The sequence below is a fragment of the Cricetulus griseus genome, chromosome 8, assembly GCF_003668045.3.
Source record: "Cricetulus griseus strain 17A/GY chromosome 8, alternate assembly CriGri-PICRH-1.0, whole genome shotgun sequence".
NCBI lineage: Eukaryota > Metazoa > Chordata > Mammalia > Rodentia > Cricetidae > Cricetulus > Cricetulus griseus.
In genome coordinates this window covers 13567952-13589799 of record NC_048601.1, presented here as the reverse complement: position 1 = coordinate 13589799, position 21848 = coordinate 13567952, and the positions used below count along the sequence as shown (strand labels likewise).

The 21848-nt window shown below is 46.8% G+C and overlaps 1 protein-coding gene across 1 annotated transcript; it reads left to right on the top strand.

The window, feature by feature from the left end:
- Positions 1 to 622: 622 nt before the first annotated feature.
- Positions 623 to 21557, top strand: Emp1 (epithelial membrane protein 1). The gene is made up of 5 exons (XM_027429899.1): positions 623 to 785; positions 15501 to 15611; positions 18205 to 18301; positions 18384 to 18524; positions 19329 to 21557. The coding sequence occupies exons 2-5, from the start codon at positions 15534 to 15536 to the stop codon at positions 19493 to 19495; spliced, it is 483 nt and encodes a 160-aa protein (XP_027285700.1). The 5' UTR covers positions 623 to 785; positions 15501 to 15533; the 3' UTR covers positions 19496 to 21557.
- The last annotated feature ends 291 nt before the right edge of the window (positions 21558 to 21848 follow it).

Sequence of the window (21848 nt, the reverse complement as noted above, 5' to 3'; positions counted from 1 at the left end):
GCAATGCGTACAATCTATAAGGGCAAGAGAGCGTAATTAAAGACCCAGGATTGCGTGCTGTCAATCAGCGCCCCAGCATCCAGAGCTTGCTGGGGTGCTGTTCTACGTCATGTCGGTGGGCCTCTTCCCACTGCCTCCCACAGGTCAGGGCGAGAGGGTCAGGCAGGGAAGCCAATGAGAAATGCACGGGATAATTCCTGGTGACGAGCGGTTGCTGGCATGTGTGATGGGGGACGAAGAAGGGAATCCTGTCTGACGATTAGCTGGGGTTTTAACGAACACAGGGCTGTCCCTACCCCCGCCCCTTCTCCTCGTGACCCTAACCTGTGTTTTGCTATGTCCGTGGCAACCAAGTCTCCTTTCTGGGGAGCAGAAATGGGCTTCAGTAAACAGATCTATTTGTGTGACTCCTATTACTCATTGGAAGCAATGTCACTCCTTTTTTTCCACTGTGGTCTCTGTGTCTGACTCAGAGGGAGCTTCAACAGGGTTCTTTGAATTGATGGCTCACTCCCAGCCGCTTCTGACTGACTGCCAACTTAGCAGGGCGTAGCTCACCAACTTTTTTTTTTTTTTTAATCCAGACTGATTCATAGAAACTCCTTTAAAACAGAGGGAAAAGAAACCGCCCATCACACACCCCAGCACACCAGCCCAGGAAACTTATAACCTCGGGAGGCAGGTCCCTCCCCTCACTGTGGCTACATACCTCCCGAAGAGCGGACCGGACCAGCAGCCTCTCCACCACCACTCAGGGCATCCGCCTCAGTCGCCTGACACTCCAGGTAGGACCGCTCCCACACTGGGGAAACTCTGCAGGCCCGGCTCCGTCCTTTCCCTGGCTAAGGGCTGTGAAGCCGTTTGTTCTCTTAGTTTCTCTGCTAGCCTTCTACAGCTTTCAAAGAACAGAGTCCTTGAAACTTCCAGCTCAAAGTAGTGAGGGAAGCTGGGTCATCACGTTCTCTTGCTGCTATCTGGATTCTTGCTCTGAGGATGTGGAAGGGACAGGGACTTTGGAACAACCTGAGTGCAATGTTCTTCGTGGAGGAAACTCTACGTGCTTTCAAAATGCACGAAAAGCAAGCTTGAAAGATGTCCCCAGACCTTCCATTTTGCTTTAAATTGCTTTGAGGTGAAATTTAGAAGGATGGTGTCTTATGAGTACACTTTACTCTCCCTTTTTTTTTCCTTTTTCTTTCAACGAAGGTTAGATGCAATAGGTAATCTCTGAAAAGCAAGTTTCCTTTGCTTTGTAGGTTGTTTGTTAGTGTTTTAGGCGTTGGGGTGGTTTTGGATAAATACCTGGGTTTCAGTTAGTTTTTGCTATTGCATTTTTACCGCCCCTTCTTGTCTGTTCGTGTCTGTTTAAGTATTTTATTTCTTCCTTTCTCCCCCGCACCCCCACCCCTCCAACAGGATGGGAAGAGGGGATTGGTTTGTTTAAAGAAAAACCGTTAGGGAAACAGAGGCAAAGGGTGTTTCAAATAAAACTTGGGAGGGGTTGATTTTGGTGGGACGGGAAGGCTGGCGTGGATTCCGGAACCCTTGGCCAGATGTGGAGGCAGGGGAAGAAGGCAGCTCGGGAGAGGGTGGGGCTGGGCGACTTCTGGCATTCCTGTAAAGCCGTTGAATGGCTTTGGCTTCCACCCCAGCCAGCTGCGTTTCAGAGCCAACTACAAAGATTTATCAGAATCGGTTAAAGAATTTTCTGAGTGGACGTGGAATTTTCCAGCAGTGGTCGTATGGGGGTATCTAGCTTATTACTTTTGCCCCAAATACTGCCTAACTACAAACCCACGTGCTAAACGCAAAATGAACCAAGGCACCCGGCTCTGTTTGCTTTTGTTTTTATTAGCTTTTTTGAATGTCTGTGGAGGTGTGGTTCATTTCAACACAGATGTGGGTTTTTTTTTTCCCCTCTCTCGTAAACAAGAGTGAGGAGAGTGACAGGATTCAGCTTGCCTGTGAAGCGCGGCGCCTTTTTCTTCAGAAGCGCAGGTCGCTGGTTGGAAGAGAGAATTTAAAAGAAACCAGTCTGTGTGCATGAGTGGCCAAAAGTCTTTGTATAGCTCCCCCTCCCCCCCAAGGTGGGAGTGATGAGTGAGCGCCAGGACGGCTTCTCAAGACCTGGGGAACAACCGCTTTTGCTTCCAACGTTTATTACTTCCAGACTGCATGGGTGTGAACGAGGGAAGCCGTTGTTCAGTCCGAAGCCGCAGTTTCCTGTGAAGATTGAACACGGTTGTGTGTAGCTCTGATCTGGTGGAAACTGGGCAGCCCTGACTGGATAAGTCGGCAAAAGAGAAGAGAGAGAGAGAGAGAGAGTGTGTGTGTGTGTGTGTGTGTGTGTGTGTGTGTGTGTGTGTGTTAAACGGCCACCAAACGGACGGCCTCTGGAGCTGTCTTAAATCCCATTGTCCCTTGATAAATGAGAATATAATGCTTTGTGCCCCCACCCCCACCCCAGTGGAGTTGGAGTACGATTTCGTTAAAAAAAAAAAAAAATCTCTGCTTGAACTCCTGCTGTTTTCCCTCCAAGTAGTGGGAGAGTCCCTGGGCGGTGAGCTTTTCTAGGCTCTAAGTCTTGGGCCATCCTGGAAAGGAGGCTGTTGACAACCCCCACCCTGCTCCCCTCCCCCGCCTCCCCCTCCCACCCGCCCGGGCTTCCCACCCTCAGGCGGCTCCAGTTTCACCCAGCGCCTGCAGAACAGGGCGGAGGCAAAGCCCTGTCCGGGGCTGCTGGACATCCGGTCTGGCGCCCCCGTCGGAGAGCCCCCAGATTTTACATTGCTCCAGGCTACTAAACTGTCCCGGGAGTTGGCAGAAGGCCATCAAGGTCCAGCTGGATCAGATCATGTCCTAAGACGCTTGTAATGGCCAGAAGTCAGGGGCAGCCCGCTGCCAGACTACAGGCCTCTGTCCCCAGACCTTGAGAAAGGTTGGCTGGCTTCCTCACCCGCCTTTGCTCTCCTCTGGAGACAAGATTAGGCCAGTCTCCAGCCCCGAGGAAGGACTCCATGGAGGCTGGCGGGAATGCAGGGCCTCTTGCCTGTTTCTAGGTGGCTTTGGGAAGGCGCTTTGGGAAGCCGAGCACATTTCCGTGGAGGCAAAACTGACTTTCTGAAGCCTCCACGGGACTGGAAGGGGTCCCCACCTGGGATGTGGCCAAGGGAAATGACACAAGATGACTTAGATCCATTCCTTTCTATTCTTCATTGCTTTCATAGAATCTTAAATTTGGAAGTTAAGCATGGTAGTTCACACCTGTAATCCAAGGACTCAGGGAGCTGAGGCAGGAGATTTGCTAAGGGTTCAAAGCCAATCCGGGGCCAACCTGAGTACATAGTGAAACTTTGTCTCAAAAACAAAACAACAGAAACGGGAAGGCAATCTCATTCTCTTACTGTATGCAGAAATCTAACTTTTACGTCATCATGGCCCATGGCTTGTAGCTCCCCAGGACACCACAGAGGGGGCATGCAGAGCGTACGTGCCTGATAGTGTACACCAACACCCACCCTTCTCTGCTGGACAGCAAATCACATCCCACAGAGTTTCTGAAACTCAGCACAAATGGCTTCCCTGAAAGTTCTTGTTTTTTGAGCCTGAAATGACCCAGGGTGGGGGAAAATTTTTTTTTTTCAACTCTAGTTTTGTCGCTGCCCCACCCAATGAGCCACACTCCTGTTCCTCTGGATACTTCATCTTTATTTAATGTTTAATTAGTCTGACTTGGTGGAGTGACATCACCCACACTATCGTTCTTTATTCTTTCATTTATTTATTTATTTATTTTTATGTGTATTGGTGTTTTGCCTTCATATATGTCTGTGTGAAGGTGTCGGATTCCCTGGAACAGGAGTTATAGACAGTTGTGAGCCGCCATGTGGGTGCTGGGAGTTGAACCCAGGTCTTCTGGAAGAGCAGCCTGTGTTCTTAACCACTGAGCCATCTCTCCAGCCCCTTTTCTTTTCTTTTCTTTTCTTTTTTTCCCAACTTTTTTATTTGAATTAGAAACAGGACTGTTTTACATGACAATCCCAGTTCCCTTCTCCCACCCATCCTCCCCCTTTTCTTTATTTTTTTAAACACAGGGTCTCACTATGTGGCCCTGGCTGTCCTGGAACTTGCTCTGTAGACCTGGCTGGCATTGAAGTTACAGAGATCTACTTACTTCTGCTTCCTGAGTGCTGAGATTAAAGTCATATGCTACCATGCTCAGCTCTTTTGGCTTTGTGAGGCAGGATCTCTCTATGAGTGTCAGGCTAGGGCCTAGAACTTTCTCCATCTTTCTTCCTCAACTACCCAGAATGCTGGGGTTATAGTGTATACCACTAACTGCTGGCAGAAAAAACATTTTGAAATATTAAAATTATCCACCTAGTCAAATCATTCTGACACTACTGATTATAAGCTCTTTCATTTTCTAAGCACATGGCTATGGTCTTTTCTGTAATTTACTATGTCTGTATTTGTAGCTACCTGACCATGCTCTCAGAGGCCTTTGGGACTCTTACACAAACGTGGAGTGACATACCCAATGCTACTACCCACTGGGTCATAGTTACATCAGCCTGATTCCTGAAGTACAGCTTCCACCAGCTTTTGGGGGATTGTCCCTGATTTGATCCACAGTGCCTGTGCTGTATTGTATACCTGCACACTCTTATAACCTGGCGTGGCGACAGTCTGCCAATCAAAGGAGCCTCTGTCTACTGCCAGCCATCTGAATATCCACTCCTTGAAGGGCTGTAATTCTTGATTACCGTGGAACTAGAATTTTCTGGACCTAAGTCCTGCTTTTGGTATACTCTTCTCCAGTGACCCTGAATTTCTGGGCTTCCTTGTTCTTCCTGAATCAAAGAATCCACATGGGTCCATTTAGGACCTAGGCCTGGGATTTCTAACCCCATTTTCTAAACATAAGTCCCAAGAAGACTCTGACACTTCTGTCCCTGGTACCCTGACTTGTGAACCCTTCCCTCGAATGGGAAGGGTTTAATGGGGTGGGGTGGGGTCCCTGACACTGAAGGAGAAAGAGAAAAATACAAATTCTGACTCTATTGCTTCAGAATCTTCCTTTTAAGCAAAACATCAGGAGTCAATGTTTTCTTCCCTGTTGTGGACAGAGCCTTTCTCAGGAGCTGAAGAGACTCCTTATTGCCAGTACTCCTGGCCATAGGTAGCTGGGCTGATTTGGACTTTGCCGAGTCTCTTCTGTGGAGTCTTCTGCCAAACAGGCAGTTACAATACAGCATTGTTGGTACATGCTGGAATTGTTTGTGTCCATCGTTGTCAGGAGGGGATGAGATGGCCGAGTAGATAGAAGGGGCTGTGGTCTTGCCTTTCATCTTCTCTGTGATCAGAAACAAGTCACTAAGAAATGAGGAAGAAACAGCTGGGCCACCAAGACACCCAAGGCTCTGAAAAATCTAAGAACCCACACCTTCTATTTTAAGAAATTCCTTGAGTTCACACTAATGGCTAACTTAATCCAGACAAGTTAATGTAATGAAACGAGGGGCTAGAGATTCTGTCTGCTTGCAGTGTGCTGGCCTAGCATGTGCGTGACTCTGCATTCATTTGAAAGCACTGGAGAAAGGGAGGGAGGGAGGGAGAAGGAGTGGGTGGTTTGTGCTGCCCTTCCTGATCCAAGAGTCCCTGGGCACAGTATTCAAAGAACTCACCTGAGATAGCTCTGGACATCACCACCCAGCTCGTGGAAAGAAGGAAGAGGTTCGATTGGTTTATGAAACAAAGGGTACCATTTTGGGAGGGGCCTGTGAGAAAAACAGTTTACTAGGAGCAAAGTCAGGCTCAGAACCGGACCTGGTCCTGAGTAAGACTCAGCCCTCTTCCTAAGGAGGGACAACAGGTGCAGGCGTGGCTTGCAGGTGTGGGTGGAGCAGAAGGGGACACACTGGGAGGAAAGGGAAGGTTAGAGAAGCCAACGGGAGTCAGAGGGAGTGGGCAGATGGCTGTGTTTGGGGATGAGGCAAACAGAAAAGCCTAGAAAGAGCCAAGTGGTCAGAGAAAGACAGAAAGGAAACGGGCCAGGGAGACACAGCAAGGCTGTTCCTACTTCTGACTCCTCCTCTCGACAGCCGCCCACACTCACTGTCTCAGGATAGCCCTTGGATTAAAATTCTGAGTTTTGTCCCCCATAAAGATCTTTTCCTCCTAGTTTTGGCTTGGTTGCTGCACACTTGGGGCCATTGGGTTTCATGGGTGGCGTTCCGTGTTTCTCCATTCGGAAGGGTCAGAGGAGAGATGAGAGTCCAGTGGGGGCCTTGATCTCACACCTCTGCTTTCAGAAACCCAAGCTCTATCCCTTGGGGTCTGAGAGAAGGGAAGGGGAGAAAGTTTTGCTAAATTACAATGTCCACAAAGCTCCACAGCTGAGCCCAGGAGCTTCCCTTTGCTCATAGCTGCTCGCTGAGTTTCCACAGGGAGGGGACCCTGCCAGTGCTGAGGGTGTGGCCCATGCTTGAAGATGGAAACCAGTCTCAGCGCTGTCAGTGAGGGGTTTGACAGGGCCAGCTGCCTATACAGCTTACGCCTTAGAAAGCAGTGTGGCAAGAAGAAGCATTGGCCTTTGTAAGATCCTTTGTATGCACCGTTGGCACTGTTATGAGGGCCTGTCCCTCAAACATAGTGGGAGGAACAGAGCCACTAGTAATTGTGGAACCCTCAGACAAGAGCTGGGCGTGGTGCCACATATCTTTAGTCCCAAACACAGGAGGGCTGAGGCAGGAGGACTGCTGTGAGTTAAAGGCTAGCCAGGACTACGTAGTGATTCTATTTCAAAAAGAAAAAAAAAAAAAATCAAAGAAGGGGCTGGGGAGACAGCTCAATGATTAGGAGCTCATCATGCAAACAAGAGGATCTGAGTTTGATTCCCAGGGCCCACCCACATGAATAGCCGGGTGTGGTGGCTTGGATTTGTAATCTCAATTTTGGGGAAAAAGAAACAGGAGGATCCCTGGTGCTCACAGTCAGTCAGTCTAGCTGAATCTTGAGCTTTAAGCCCATCTTATAAACAGTTGACAACAGCAACAACAACAACAACACAACAACAACAACACACACACACACACACACACACACACACACACACACACACACACACACCCTCTCAGATAAAAGATAGAAAACCAAGCTGGAGTGGAGACACAAGATAGTGGCTTCGTTCTAACTACGTTACCTAGGAGGTGGGGTCAAAGGTCATGACCAAAAGACCCCCAATACTTCTCAACTCCAAGTTGAGCCAACTCCTCTGAAACTGACCCAAGCCAGCGGCTTACCCAACATATTTGGGTAGCCCTCCTGCTCTCTCAGGCTTTGCTGGTTGACGCATGTTACTGCCATCTGCCGTCAGACGCACCTAGAAGCCTCCAGGGCCCAGCCACACCTTGATTTGTCTTACCAAACCCTAGTTATTATCTTGGCAACATCTCCCTGGAAGACAGTCTGGCTGCAGGAATACTTCTCCTTTGTCAAGAGCAGAAGGCAACGGAAGCTTCTGTCCTCACCCAGGGGACATCCTCCCCAGCACTGGCCAGCTGCAGTCAGAGGGTGTGGGTGAACCCAGGCCTCAGCCCAGGTCTGTCTTGGGGCTTTGCAGATGTTGTTCAGATCCACCCACTCCATGGACATAATGGAAGACAAGCGGAAACAAGGGAGAGACGGGGTGGGGGTGGGGGCAGCATGAGTATCTCTGTGGATGCATCTGCAAAAACAATGTTCATGCCATCTGCTTGCCTTTGCATAGTTCGGGCTCCCAGGCTTCAGAGAAGCCATAAGACCACCTCACTGGCCTGAGCCTTTCATGTTACACTAATGAATAAATATGACTTACAACATATTGTTTGCTCTGCGTTAGGCACAGACCCTTCAGCACTTATGCTAACCCCATGAGCTCTATGTGTGACCCTTAAAAAAATAGAACTTAGAGTCTGTGTTCTTTATCACTTGGGACTCTGCCTCCCTAGATTCCACCAAGCAGACAGGTTTGGCAAAATCTTTCAGCTCTGGTCATTAGTCAGATGGAATGTTTGTTGGAATTGGCCTCCCTTTCTAATTGGAGCTCTTTCTCCCCCTCCCATCCCTCCCTCTCTTCCTCTGTCTTTCTTTGCTTTCTGATATTTTTCTTCCCGCTTTCTCTCTTTTTCCTTCCCGCTTTCCCCTTCTGTTCTTTTCCATGTCTTTTTTCCTTTCTGTCCCTTCTCTTCCTTTCTTTCTCTCTTTCTCTGTCTTTCCTTCCCTCTACTCCTTCCTTCTAACATGACTTTTTTTCCCCTTCAAGTGTACTCTTTGGCTCTATATCCTAACTATGTGTGACAGTCCATAAGGCTATATTCACCCCGAAGAGACTGCACTATTTATCAAGGGTTGCCTTTGTAGATGGTAGTCCCCTTTGCTCCCAGACCACGAAGAAGCAGCTATTTCCCTGAATCATACAGTTCCCTGTTTCTTTCACTGCTCAGTTGCTGATGGCCACAGAATCTATCAGTACTTGAAGCACCAGCCCTAGTGTGAGACACAGAAAGCCAAGGGCAACCTGCGGTGTTTTCTTTCCACTCTGAACGTCCCATACCAGAAGCAGGAAGCCTTGGTCCTGCTTTAGGATCCCTGCACCCTGTTTCCCACACAGTGATGCATGCCTCCCTTTCCATCTGTATGTAAAAACAATGCTGAGGATGGAAAAGTACACATGACATAAAACAACAATAACAATGGCCAGGAAAGCTCATCCAAGGTCCCATCCACTCAGTTCGCCTTTAATCCCAGCCTCTCCCTCCTCCAGACACATCCTCCACACTGCTCCCCCAGGGCAGAGCTTCCTTTTTTGTTTGCTTTTATGTCCCATGGACATCTATTTTGCCAACTAAAATGATCCTCAATGGGAATACAAACACATCCGAACCCAAACCACAGCAAGAATGGTCTCGACATGGAGGAGGGCAGAAAGACTTCCACGCTACCCTGCAGTGTCCTTAGGAAACCAGGTAGCCTCAGTTTCATTTCAGATGTCACATTGAGGAAGATGTGCACAGTCAGGGCTGACTCATGAAGGCCACGTGACCCAACCCCTGTCAGAGCAGCTTAATCTTCCCTCCTGCCTTGCAGGAAGTGCCAGGTCTTTGATCAGATGGTGAGAAAGCTTTCACCTTTGCATTTAGCCAGCAGGAGATGGGAATTTCATTGTTAGAACAGCATTGGCCAATGGAAAGGCTAAGGAGCCTCTAGGAACAGAATAATCTCAGGACTGGGCTGTGCCTTGCATTCTCTGTCTCTCTGTCTCTGTCTCTGTCTCTCTCTTTCTCTCTCTGTGTGTGTTTCATGCAGCCCAGGCTTACCTTGAAACTACAATGTAGCTGCTTTGGGTAGCTGAGCCTCCTACCTCTATTTCCCAAATGCTGGGGTTGCACATGTGGACACTGGGAATTGAACCAAGGGCTTCCTGAATGCCAGGCAAGCACTCTTTTTGTGTGTTTGTTGAGACAGGGTCTCACTATGTAGCTCTGACTATCCTGGAACTCACGATGTAGACCAGGTTGGCCTTGAACTCACAGAGATCTATCTGTTTCTGGCTCCCAAAAGCTAGAATTCAAGGTGTGTACCACTACGCCTGGATTAGGCAAGCACTCATTTTTGCCAGTTGAGTTATAACTGAATTCCATGGGCTGTATGTACTGTTGGAAGGACTTTTTTAATAGGGTCTTGATAGGTAGTTCCCCAGGACAGGAAAAGTTTAAGTGTGATTTGTATAGTTCTTCAGGTTGAGTTTGTACATGAGTTTGTTGGTTTTGGAAACAATTTTAAAGGCCTCTCTTAGCCTGGAAGTTCTGTACTTACAAAATGTAGTTACAAAAGTTAGATGGAAATAAATAATAGGAAGTTTGTATACAATAAGATGCCCAACCCATACTTGTAGTGATATGCCAAATAATTTCCAAAAATGACAGAGGACTAAAGTATATGTTTCATGAAAAGAAAGAGGGACTCTCTGGAGAGATGGCTCTGTGATGAAGAGCACTGGGTGTTTTTCTCTTTTGGTAGGGCCCTCGATAGGGGCTCCCCAAAGTCTACCACATCATCCTGGGCTGGGCCTAGACCCTCCTCCATGTGTCCAGGCCAAGAGTGATCCCTTCACGTGGGATGGGCTCTCACAGTCCCTTCTTACACACTGGGTGCTTTTCTAAGGGACCTGGGTTCAATTCCCAGCACCCACTAAGCTGGTGGCTCACAATTGTTTGTAACTCCAGGGGATCTGGTGCCATTTTCTGGCCTCCGCTGGTACCACACATGCTTATGGTACACAGACATACATTCAGGCAAAACACCCACATAAAATATAAACTAAAAACTAAAAAAAGAAGGGAGACATCTGTATCCCTTATAAGGCCTTCAGTCGCTTTGCTGTCATTTTTCCATTTTGAAGAAAACATTTCTCTGCTTAGTGCATTTATTTGTTCATTAATGAGGTTTATCCGGTACCTGTCATAGACTCTGCCCTTATGAACTCAGGCTCCTCAGGGTGGGGGAGCCAAACATGTCCATAAAGAGTTCTGTCATCAGGAAGGCTGCTATTAGTGCCTTTATTAGGACTGAATAAGGGCTATAACACTAACAGGAGTGGGATTTAAAAAAAAAAAAAAAGCTTCAGACCTATGGAAAGAAGGAGGAGGCAGAATTTGAGCTTGGGTGTGAAAAATTAATAGGCAATTACACGGGGAAGGACATAAAAGCATCTCACTTCTGGAAGTCAAATTCCCAGGATTCCATGGGCTGCTGTCTGGAGTCTCATTTCTTGGGGACTGGTGCTTGTCCCAGCTGTGGAAGTATGGAGGTTTGTAGGTTGAGGAGGGACATGCTCGGATAACCCAATACCAGTACAGAGAATGCACGGAGAGGGGCAGTTGAGAGAGAGTGTCATGGGAGGGGCTGAGGCCAGCATCCAGGCTAGGATTCTGACAAAGGGATCAGGGGTACTAGGACCCCCTACAAGATAATACACCTGACTGTGAGGCTTCGGGCTCACAGTCTTAGACTCTTAGACACCCCACCCCCAAGAAATAACTAAACTGGTTTCAGTCAGCCAGATCTGCAGACATGGTCTCAGGAAGCATCGTACCATCTTGCTATCCATGGAGACCATTTCATTGGCAAGAGGCTCAGCCGGTCTCAAGTGAGCTGTAGAGCTCTGTACACTCAGATTGGTAGCTCAACACAAAGGAAGGAGGACTGCCACAAGTTTGAGGCTAGTTTGGACTACCTAGCGATTTCCAGCTACACTTGGCTCCAAGTCTTTGATCCCTAGTTTTCTGATAGTTACTTCTTTCTAGTGAGGCCCTTCATGTATTTTGTTTGTTTCTCAGTTTCTCTCGGCCCTGACCACACCCATGCCAATCACACGGTGCAGATGGGGAGACTGCTGTACCTATGGGAGGGAAGGTGTAAGAAAAGTGTTCTTGGCGTCCACATAAGCCACCACACAATTCACCTTTCAAACATTGTGAATTGACCAGATGTGGTGGCCCATGCTGGGGAGCATAAAAACACCACGAGGAGTCACATTCTTGGTATGAGAGTCCCCAGCAACAGATGACACACCATGGATCATTCAGAGCTGTGGTGCTGTGTTCTCTTGCTTCTGGGGTTGGTCCATCCATCGAGGATGAGGAATGTGTCCTCCAGAGGAGAATGCCAACCACAGCATTTTGGAGAAATGGGAGGGAGAATTCCAGTATTGCTTCAGTGAGACAGAAGCTGTAACAGTCTCTGCTTTCAAAATTGTCTAAATGCTTCTAATAGCTCTGTTTGTTGGCTTTTGGTTTTGGTGGTGGGTGGTGCCGAGAACCAATTCCAGGCCTCTGAACATGCTAGGCGAGTGCTGTCTTAGCAAGGTACATTCTGAGTCCAGAAATGGTCTTATTTTTTGAACAAGGAATGAGTCAATGGACAAGTTACGAAAGACCATGGTGGGTGGAAGTCTCAAGAGCATGGACTTTGCTGTTTGCTAGGTTCTCAGACACCTGCTCATCAGCCCCCACTGGTAGTTTTCCATAAAGACCTTGAAGTTTTACCTTCCTAGATCAGTGGCTCAACCTTCCCAGTGCTGTGACCCTGTAATACAGTTCTTCACGCTGTGGTGACCCCCAACCATAAAATAACGTGTGCTGCTATTTCATAACTGGAATTTTGCTACCATTATGAATTGTAATGTAAATATCTGATATGCAACTCCTATGAAAGGGTCGTTTGACTCCCAAAGGGTCAAGACCCACATGTTGAGAATTACTGTCCTTGATTGAGGGGACAAGGGGTAGGCTCTATAATACAGAGGCTGGGTAACCATGGGTGATCCAAGACAGGAATTTCATAAAAGGTTCCATTGTATTTCTAAGTATTTTGGAAGGCAGGTGTTTAAAATAATGGAAGCGCCAGGCATGGCGGCACACACCTTTAGTCTCAATGCTCTGGAGGCAGTTGCTCCTGAGAAATTCTGTGAGTTCCAGGCCAGTCTGGTCCACAAAGCAAGTTCTAGGACAGGCAGGGGCTACACAAAGAAACTCTTGTCTCAAAAAACAAAAACCAACCAAACAAAAAAAAGAAGCCCCTCAAAGCGGACAATGGATATCCCTGGTGAAAGCTGACAAATTTGGGAGAGTGAAAAGATGAAGTTATGTGTACTATGCAGTAACTCCACCTGAACAGCCTCCACGGCAGCTGGACACAGCAGCAGGGAGAACAGTATCCCGTTCATCAAGAACACTCAGTGATCTGAGCTGCTTTGCTCCCTTGCCCTAGGGAAAAGACACTGCACCCTCTACCCCAGTCGCAGGAGTTGTTTTTCAGTTTGATTCCCCTCTCCTGCTCTTCTACTTGACAGTAGACAGGGGGCAAGAACTAGGGCCTGTGCCGAGCTAAGAAGGGAGCCGGAGGGGCTGGGAGAGGACCACAGTAGACAGGGGGCAAGAACTAGGGCCTGTGCCGAGCTAAGAAGGGAGCCGGAGTGGCTGGGAGAGGACCTGCTTCTAGGACATGATGAGGGGGGTCACTGGATGAAACAAGATGGACTCTGGATGGGATCCCAGGGCATCCAAGGAGACAGAAAGGCTCCCAAATTCCACCCGCCTGTCAGGCAACTCTTTAAAGAGACCACACTTGGTGGATTCTATTCCGTTCTTGGCTCCTCCACTGCTTCTCACTATAAGGAGGCTATTTGTAAATTATAAACAAAAGGAACAAGAGGATCATTAAAGGGTCGAGGAGGGTTGAACTCAAGTACCCATTATGTAATTATCGTAATTTCCTGCCTTGAGCCGGCTTCATTCTGGAGGGGCATGCCTGGGACAGAGGGTATGTCAGAGGAATGGGCCCAGAAGTGCTAGCTTTCTCTGCTGACTCTGGAGGGTGTGTTCTTAGTGTTTTCCCCACTCCAGGGGCAAGGATTAGATAAAAGTGACAGTTTCCGAGGACCAAAATGATTCTAGCCATATGCTGCCTGGTAAGATAGCCCGCCACGTCTTATTCCTTGTGCTTGCCATGGTTCTGCCTGTGATTGAGTAGCTGGATTGGATTGGATTGGCAACAGCTGTTGTGCTTCATAAAAGAAAAGCAGTAACAAGAACAGCAATCCTGCAACCCTGTTTTAGTACCCGCCACGGGACAGATGTTTCAGGTGTTTCACTTTCCATAATCCAGTTGAATCCTCACACTTCTGGGTATAATCCGCATCTTACCCGCACCCCCATCTATGAGGAAACTGAGGCAGAGATCAAGGCACTTGGAATGATTCTAACAACCTCCAGCTGAAAAACAAAAAACCAAACAAAACAAAATGGAAAACCTTTCCTCCATGCTTGGAAGTTGTGGAGGTTTGCAAGAGCTCCTTTAAAGCCACAGTGAACATTAGGAGAGGGGATTTAGACGGGAGAAAGGGCCAGTCTCACCCCAGAGTCAGCAGGGAAGTGCCATCAACTTTGTCATTCAGAGTTAAATCAGAAACATTCTTTCTCTTCCTCAGCCCCCCACCCCACCCCCATCCCAAACAAGAGGGAAGTAGCCAGCAGGGAAAGGTCTTCCTAGAGCGGAAGCCAGTGGCCACAAAGAGCCAACAACCCAGGTGTGCAGTAGATCCCGTTTGATTCTGAGAGCCCAAATGAGAAAGCGAGAGGAGATAAAAGACACCTGAAATGTCAGGATAATGATAGTATCGGTGTTCTAATAAATACCCAGTGCAGCATGAAAGTGGCTTAAAGCACACTCAAAGCGTCAATTAAATCAGGTGGAGTGAGAGGGGGAAGCAAAGCAATTGCAGGCTACAAGCCGCCCTCCCCTCCTAGGCTGCGGCACCCGCAGGCACGCACACACTCCCTGCCTAGAGGGTGACTAACCTCCAGTCCTTTCCTTTTGATGTCTCCCTGGGCTGGCTCTGCCGCTAACTGTCAGGGACAAGACACAGGCATGCAGCTGACACAGGTCCTCCGTGTGCTCCCCCACACTTCCTTCAGGTCCTAGTTTTTACGATTAGTGGTCTCTGCTGAAATTATGGCTGAGGACTTTTGTTTACCCACACACATTGTTAATTTATATTAGTTCCTGTTCCTCCGAACGGTGATTTATGCATCTGTTTGTCTTCTGGGCTGGGTCCTGAGTGACTGAGGTTGCTCAAACAATACACTCTAGGAAAGGGCACATCTGGTGTTATCTCAGGCTTTATGCTTCCGAAGCCCCAGAGCCGTCACGTTGAGCCATAGGAAATCTAACACTGCCCTAAACCCCACTAGACAGCATCCCTGCCAAAAGGCACGCAGGGCCAAAGGCTCAGGTGTTGCAAATATTAGTCTGGTGTGCTAAATCAGAAAGTGATTGGACCATTAGGTTGTCATAATATTGGATGCCACAGAGCATGGTAATAACAGAAGTAGTATCTCTTCCATTTTACCTCTCATCCGGGACCAAATTAGTAGTCGATTTACTCTATGGCCATTGTGTAACTGCGGCTTGTTCTGCAGAACACATTGTTTCAAACTGCTGGGTGAGCATTTTGCTGGGAGCATGGGTGCTCTCTTTAGGCAAACTGGAATTGTATGATGCTTCTGCAGAGCTCCAGAGATGAAGAATCCCTCTCAAAATTCAAAGCCCTACTTTTGGCCTCTAAATCACAAATAAAGCATTAGCAGCTGTTATAAAAATACAATACTCCTTTTTTTAAAAAGTGTGTGGGGGGGATAGATAATATATTAAAGAAGTGAATCTATAAACATGTGGGAACAAAACAAGTGCACGTCTCTACGTAGATGATGAGGCTGTCAGGGTTATCAACCCGGTTAGGTGAAAGGCTCCTTTTAGGAATTTTTGACGCAATTTTGAATTTTAAAAATTGTCACACCTGTCTCATGTTAACAGGAGAGCCCACGAAGTGAAAAGGTGGGCTTTGTTTTACTTAGCACGAACGTAACCTTTCGGTCTCCCTTGTCTTCTGTTTTCAGAACTCTCAGCTCCCGAGTCACCAAAAAGCCAAGATGTTGGTGTTACTTGCTGGTATCTTCGTGGTCCACATCGCCACTGCGATCATGCTGTTTGTCTCCACCATCTCCAACGTGAGTCATAGCCGCTCGTTCATCCATCCATGGAAGGATCTTTGGAATAGTTCTGCAAAGTGTTAAGAAAAATGGGTGTGTGTGTGTGTGTTCGTGTTAGCTCACAGTGTAGAGAACATCTAGCTTAGCTGTGGGGGAAGGAGATCAAACACATACTTCTACATCAAACAAAGAAATACCCAAAGTGTAAAAAGCAAGTGTCTGTGAGTGATTCTAGGGTGGTTGGGAGGTGGGAAGCACAAGGAGGACCTTCAGCTTCTAGAAGGATCCTCTCTACCAAAGGTGGAGATTGAAATGCCTTTGGAGGGCGAGTAGGTGGTGGGGCTCCGCCTAGAGAAACAAGGGAAGTGGAGGAAAATGTGTATCCTGAGGAGAGCTGGCAAAGGTAACCTCATTCCTGCAGAAATCTGTGATTAGCGGGTAGATGACTGTGAGAGAAAAAGAACACTGTTTTGGTCATTAGGTTGACAAATTTAAGTTTTGGGTGGAAATCGGTGTGTGACATGGAATTTGGCAGGATTTACTAACTCGGTTCCCGGTGAACTGAATAACAAAATGATCATACGGAGATCACTGGTCTTTACTCTCCCAACCCGGGACTACTCTGACCTCTAGTGGTTATTTTCAGCTCCCACTTTGCCTGTATTGTCCTCGAAGGCAAAATGAGCCAGCTTCTTGGACTAGTAAGTAAAGTGACTAAGTGACAGTAAGATTTGCTTGGAAGAAGCGGAGGCAAGGGGTTCATGAGTTTGAGGACACCCACATTTTGCTGGGTGTGGTGGCCCAAGCTTTTAATACCAGTCCTTGAGAGGCAAGATCTAAGTAAGTTCGAGGCCGGTCTGGTCCATGTAGTGCATTTCAGGACAGCCAAGAGAGAAACATAGAGAAACCCTGTTTCAAACAAAAAAATCAAAACAAACAAACAGGCAAACAAACAAAAACAGAAGTCAAGGCAGCCAATCATTAGATAGACAAATGATGCCTCTAGAATGGGCTACAGTCCTTGCTGTGGTTAAAGGGTGAGTAGTTTCTGTTTGTTTTGTTTTGTTTTGTTTTCAGAGACAGGGTTTCTTTGTGTGACCCTGGATGCCCTGAAACTTACTATGTAGACCTGGCAGGCCTCAAACTCGAGATCCACCTACCTCTGCTTCCCAAGGGCTGGGATGAAAGGTGTGAGTAGGTTTTCAAGTCCAGAGAGAAGGGCTTTGCAAACATCAGTGGGTGTGAATACAAGGCTAGTTTAAGTACCACGAGCGAGGACACAATCCCTGCCCATCTTGCCTCCTAACCCTGGCAGGACAGCGATGTGGTAAACTTCAAACTGTATTATAAGATGCCCACGTGCTTCATATCCACACAGTGCCAGCCCCGCCCCCCATGTGGGGCTGAGCAGCAGGCGATTGTGCACGCTTGGACTTCTGGTTTCAGCATGTGCGCATGTAGACAGGACTCCATGCTTATTTTCTATTTCAGAGAGGAGGTGGGTTTTTTGTTTTTTTTCTTTTTGTTCAGGCAAGAAGGGATGGAGAACTTGGGGATGCACATTTTGGTCACTCTTGAGGTTTTAGATACCCCTGCCTTGAAGCCCTTGATGTACTATTTTGATATGAAATGACTTTGTACGTTGTGACAGTCCATATCTGATCCTTCTGGATAGACTAAAGTGTCCCGTGTGCCATCAAGATTCATTCTTGTTTGCCCAGTACCCCTCCTGTTTCTTAATTGTCTTCAGCTGGACATTTTCCCTTGTTTTTTTTTTTTGTTCTTTAAAGATTTATTTTTATTCTTAAAATATATATATATATTTTATAAGTTTATATAAAATTTATATAAAATTTATATAAATTTTAAGTGTGGGTGTGCACGTATGAGTGCAAGTGAAGACACTGGAGCCCCTGATGCTGGAATTACAGGTGGCTGTAAACCTCCTAGTGTGGGGGCTGGGAACCAAACTCCAGTGTTTTTGCAAGAGGAGTAGATGTCCTCAATTGCTGAGTCAATTTTGTTTTTATCTTTTGACACAGATTTTCATGGAGCCTACATTGGCCTCAAACTTACTATCTGAGCAGATGACTCAAAGCCTTGAGCCTCCTGTGTTATTTCCAGGGTACTGGAATTACACTCAGTTGCTACCAGGCCTGACTTAACCCTTTTTTTTTTTCCTTATTAGCTAGGTACTTAAATGTGAGTCTTTTAAAGTGTACTGTACATACTCAATGTTTGTTTCCTCACCCAGAATCTTTGCTCCTTAGATGTTAGAATTTTAAATCACTATGGTGAACTTTCTTCAGCTGTGTGTGTGTATGTGTGTGTGTGTGTGTGTGTGTGTGTGTGTGTGTGTGTGTGCGCGCGCGCGCACTTGTGCACGCACATCATGAATAATGAAATCCAAAGGTGACTTCTTTTCTGGCCCACAGTTCTGTCTCGGAACCTTTTTGACTTTGGATCTAATTGCTACAGACTTTGGATCAAATTGCTGTATTTACAGTTGCATAGGGTGTCTTGGTGAAGATTTGATCCTGACACATGACGCTGTGTTCTTCTGAAAGCAGAAGAGCAATTCTTAATCAACTCCCATCTCCTCTGGTTTCAGGTCTGGATGGTTTCATCTGATGTAAAATCCTCTGTAGGGCTTTGGAAGAACTGTACCAATGGCAACTGTGGTGGCTCCCTGGTGTATGGCAATGAAGGTATGAGCACAGACATCCATGCCTAGCCCACCGTGTTCAGACTCTCAGGTTGTCTAATGCTCTTCCTGCCCTGTGTTCTCAGATGCTCTCAAGGCAGTGCAAGCCTTCATGATCCTCTCCATCATCTTCTCTGTAATTTCCCTTGTGGTCTTCGTGTTCCAGCTCTTCACCATGGAGAAGGGGAACCGCTTCTTCCTCTCAGGGTCCACCATGTTGGTGTGCTGTGAGTATCCGGGACAGAGCCTATTTTACATGGGAGCTCCCCCCCCCCCCTCAACTGCTGGGGACTGAACCCAGGATCTTGAAAGACTAAACAAATACCTGACTACTGAACTACATACATCCCTAGCCATGGAAGAAATGTTTTACTAGACCTCAGATTAATTAGCACATCTGTTGATGACCTGCTATATAGAGGGTGAGAGGATGGGAGTCCTCAGAAAGATGCAGCTACTGCCGTGATGTGTACAGTTATTATGGTGCACCACCTTTTCCATCTTCCCAGAAACACCTGAAGTGTTCATCTAATTAATCTTTATCAATAAAACATCGGGAGCCAGATAGCGGGGTAAAAACCCGGAAGATCAGAGAAGCAGGTGGGGCAGACACAGTCCATTCCTACCTCTACCCTTTCTTACGACTTCCTCTATGGCCAGCTAGTGGCTAGCTCCACCCTCTGACTCTAAGCAAGCTTTATTTGTCAGAACATAATCAAAATATCACACAACAAACACCCAGTTTGGTAAAAGGTTGTGCTGTTCTCATAACACCATACCCAGACATACCAGGGTCCAGTGGGAAAGGAGGATGCGCCATGATTTACTCTTTATTACACACAAACCAGTGTAGATACGAGAGCCTAGATATCTCTAATTCACCAACACATCGTCAAGCCTGGATCTGGGCAGCCCAACAGAGTGACCTTTTAGGGACAAACAACTAGAGGGAAATGGGATCTTAAAAAACAACAACAACAACAACAAACACACTTTGGTGCCAACCATGACAGTGCCTTTCCCCCCTGCAGGGTTTTGCATCCTGGTTGGAGTGTCTATCTACACTCACCATTATGCCCACCGTGACGTGAACATTACCGCTAACGACCACCAAGGCTACTGTTTCATCCTGACCTGGATTTGCTTCTGCTTCAGTTTCATTATTGGCATTCTCTATATGGTCCTGAGGAAGAAATGAGCTGAACAGGCTTATGGGGACTGGGAGGGGGGGTGGGAGTGGGGAGGATGAAGCGGCTTAATCTGGGAGGGCAGCAGAAGTCCTTGTGTAGAAATAACCAAGGGAAGGGAGGGGGGAGGGGAAGGGGAAGGATGAGTGGGAGAGGCCCAGACCCAAACCATTTCTGGGGTGTGGGATTCTCTACTGCCAAGCACCCGCCCTTGGGAGAATGTTATTGGCTACTATGCTGATGCTTCCTTGAGGCTGCCAGAGAGTCCTCCTCTGGCCACCAAGTATGGCTCCATCTGTCCTCAGTTACATAATGCCACCTGGGTCCTGACCAGCTGCCATGCTGCTGGTTCAATTCTTGAGGGTGACTGCTGGGTCACACACTGAGGTCTTCCAAACCTTTATCACCAAGCTCTGATAGTGGTACAAGTCCTGGCCAGAGCAGATACCGCCTCTTTGTGAGAAGGCTAAGCCTGGAGGCCACACTGTCCTGTGACCTAAAGCCAAACACCAAACTGAGATCCCAAGTGCCTTTGGTGGCCAGGAAGCCACTTCCCCTGTTTGGTGGCCTTTCTGGCAAAAGAATAGAGAGATGGTTTATAAAGTCAAATTGGTGGAATGGCTTAACCAAGAACTAGAAGTTTCTGTCCTGGAGGACCCGGGAGATAGGCTGACATCAGCAGAAATTCTGTCATACATCACCGAGATGTCTCTCATGGAGGCCTCCTGCTGGACTCTGCTGGACTCTCACTCACAGCCAAGGCAGCTTTTCTGGAGTTTCTCTGGATTCTTCAGAGCCAAAGATGAAAATGCCCCACAAGCTGTAAGGTCAAAGGGCACACCCACCACAGTGCTCCAGCAAGGGCGTGTTTTTTAGGACTCCCCCCAGTGCACACAACGTTTCTTGTAAATGTAATAGGTGAGGGATGCATGCGGCCCCTTACCATATGACTCAGTCAAGCTTCCTCCGAATTAGAGACTTTTGGGGAAGTTCTCTCTATTGATGATCAGCACTAGGGAACAGAACAGAACATCGACGTTCAGGGATCACTGCAGCTTTGACCCTCGCTGGAGTGGTCCCCTCTCAACAAATTTCCCCACAGTGTTTTCCAGGTGAAGATGGCAATCCTGGAAGCCAATTAAAACACACACCAACCTAAACCAAAGAACAGCCCTGGGGGTGGGGTGGGGAGGTGCTGACTGGTTAGAGAGTATTCAACATACTACATTTCAGTCATGATAGGAGCAGTGTGCCTGATCTCAGGAAAAAAATATTAAACCCCATGAGATATAAAGTCCAGGTGATGGGCAGATAGTTCCTTTTTAAAACACGAGACAGTCTTGGGGAATCCAGTCAGATGATAGCTGAATTGTTGGGGCAGCAGGATGCACCTATAGAAGTAGTGGCATAGACCTGGTTCCGTGGGCAGAGTTCTGTCTACAGCAGCTATTTTAAGCCATCTCAGATTTCTGCCTAAAGGGCTTTCTTTTTAGAAATTGTTTCCTTTATTGCCCTTAGAAGATCACCCCTAGGAAGAGTCTGAGACATCTTGCCTACATTCTTTTTCCTAGGGATAGCCTTATCCATTTCTTACACACATTTCTTTACCAGGGGAGTTGTTATGCTATAATTGCTGGTATTTATGCAAAGGGACTATTACTAAATATATCTCTCTATGTGTATTATGTTTAAGGGAATGTTGAAGGTGGGTTACTAAATTGCCAGGCCAAGGAAAAACTGTGGGATAATAAACTCTTAAATTACAATTTGATCACCATACACTTGTTCAAGGCTGTCTTATGTTCAGAAGGATAGACAGTTATGCCAGAAAAAGATAGTCACATTTTGTTAAAAAGTTGAATTATGATTGAAGTGAACCATGCATTCCCTTGTCTTTTACTTTTTTTTTTTCTGTGACATTTACGTCTCATGTAATTTGCATTGCATTGGTGGGTTATTCTAGTACTGTATTTGGCTTCCTCATTAATAGATTATTTCATATACTATAATTGTAAATATTTTGATACATATGTTTATAACTCTAGGGATATAAAAACAAATTCTGATTCCCTATATTGTGTAACTGTCTTTTTTTTTTTAAAAAATGAGAAAATATAGAGAATGGTGACATTTATTCCTCCTCATTAAGTTTCTTACTGGTTTGATTTGGGGAACTTGACATTAATTTGAGACATTGAATTACTTTCTGGTAAAACCTTAAGGATTTCTCTAATAATTATTTCAGGCAACTGAATGTTATTAAATATAGCTTCGCCTTGCTTTAATTAGACCTCTTAGGCAAAAATGGAATCTCATAAGCTAATAGATAGAAAGAGGTTGTTATCATCTTAAATAAGAATGGCT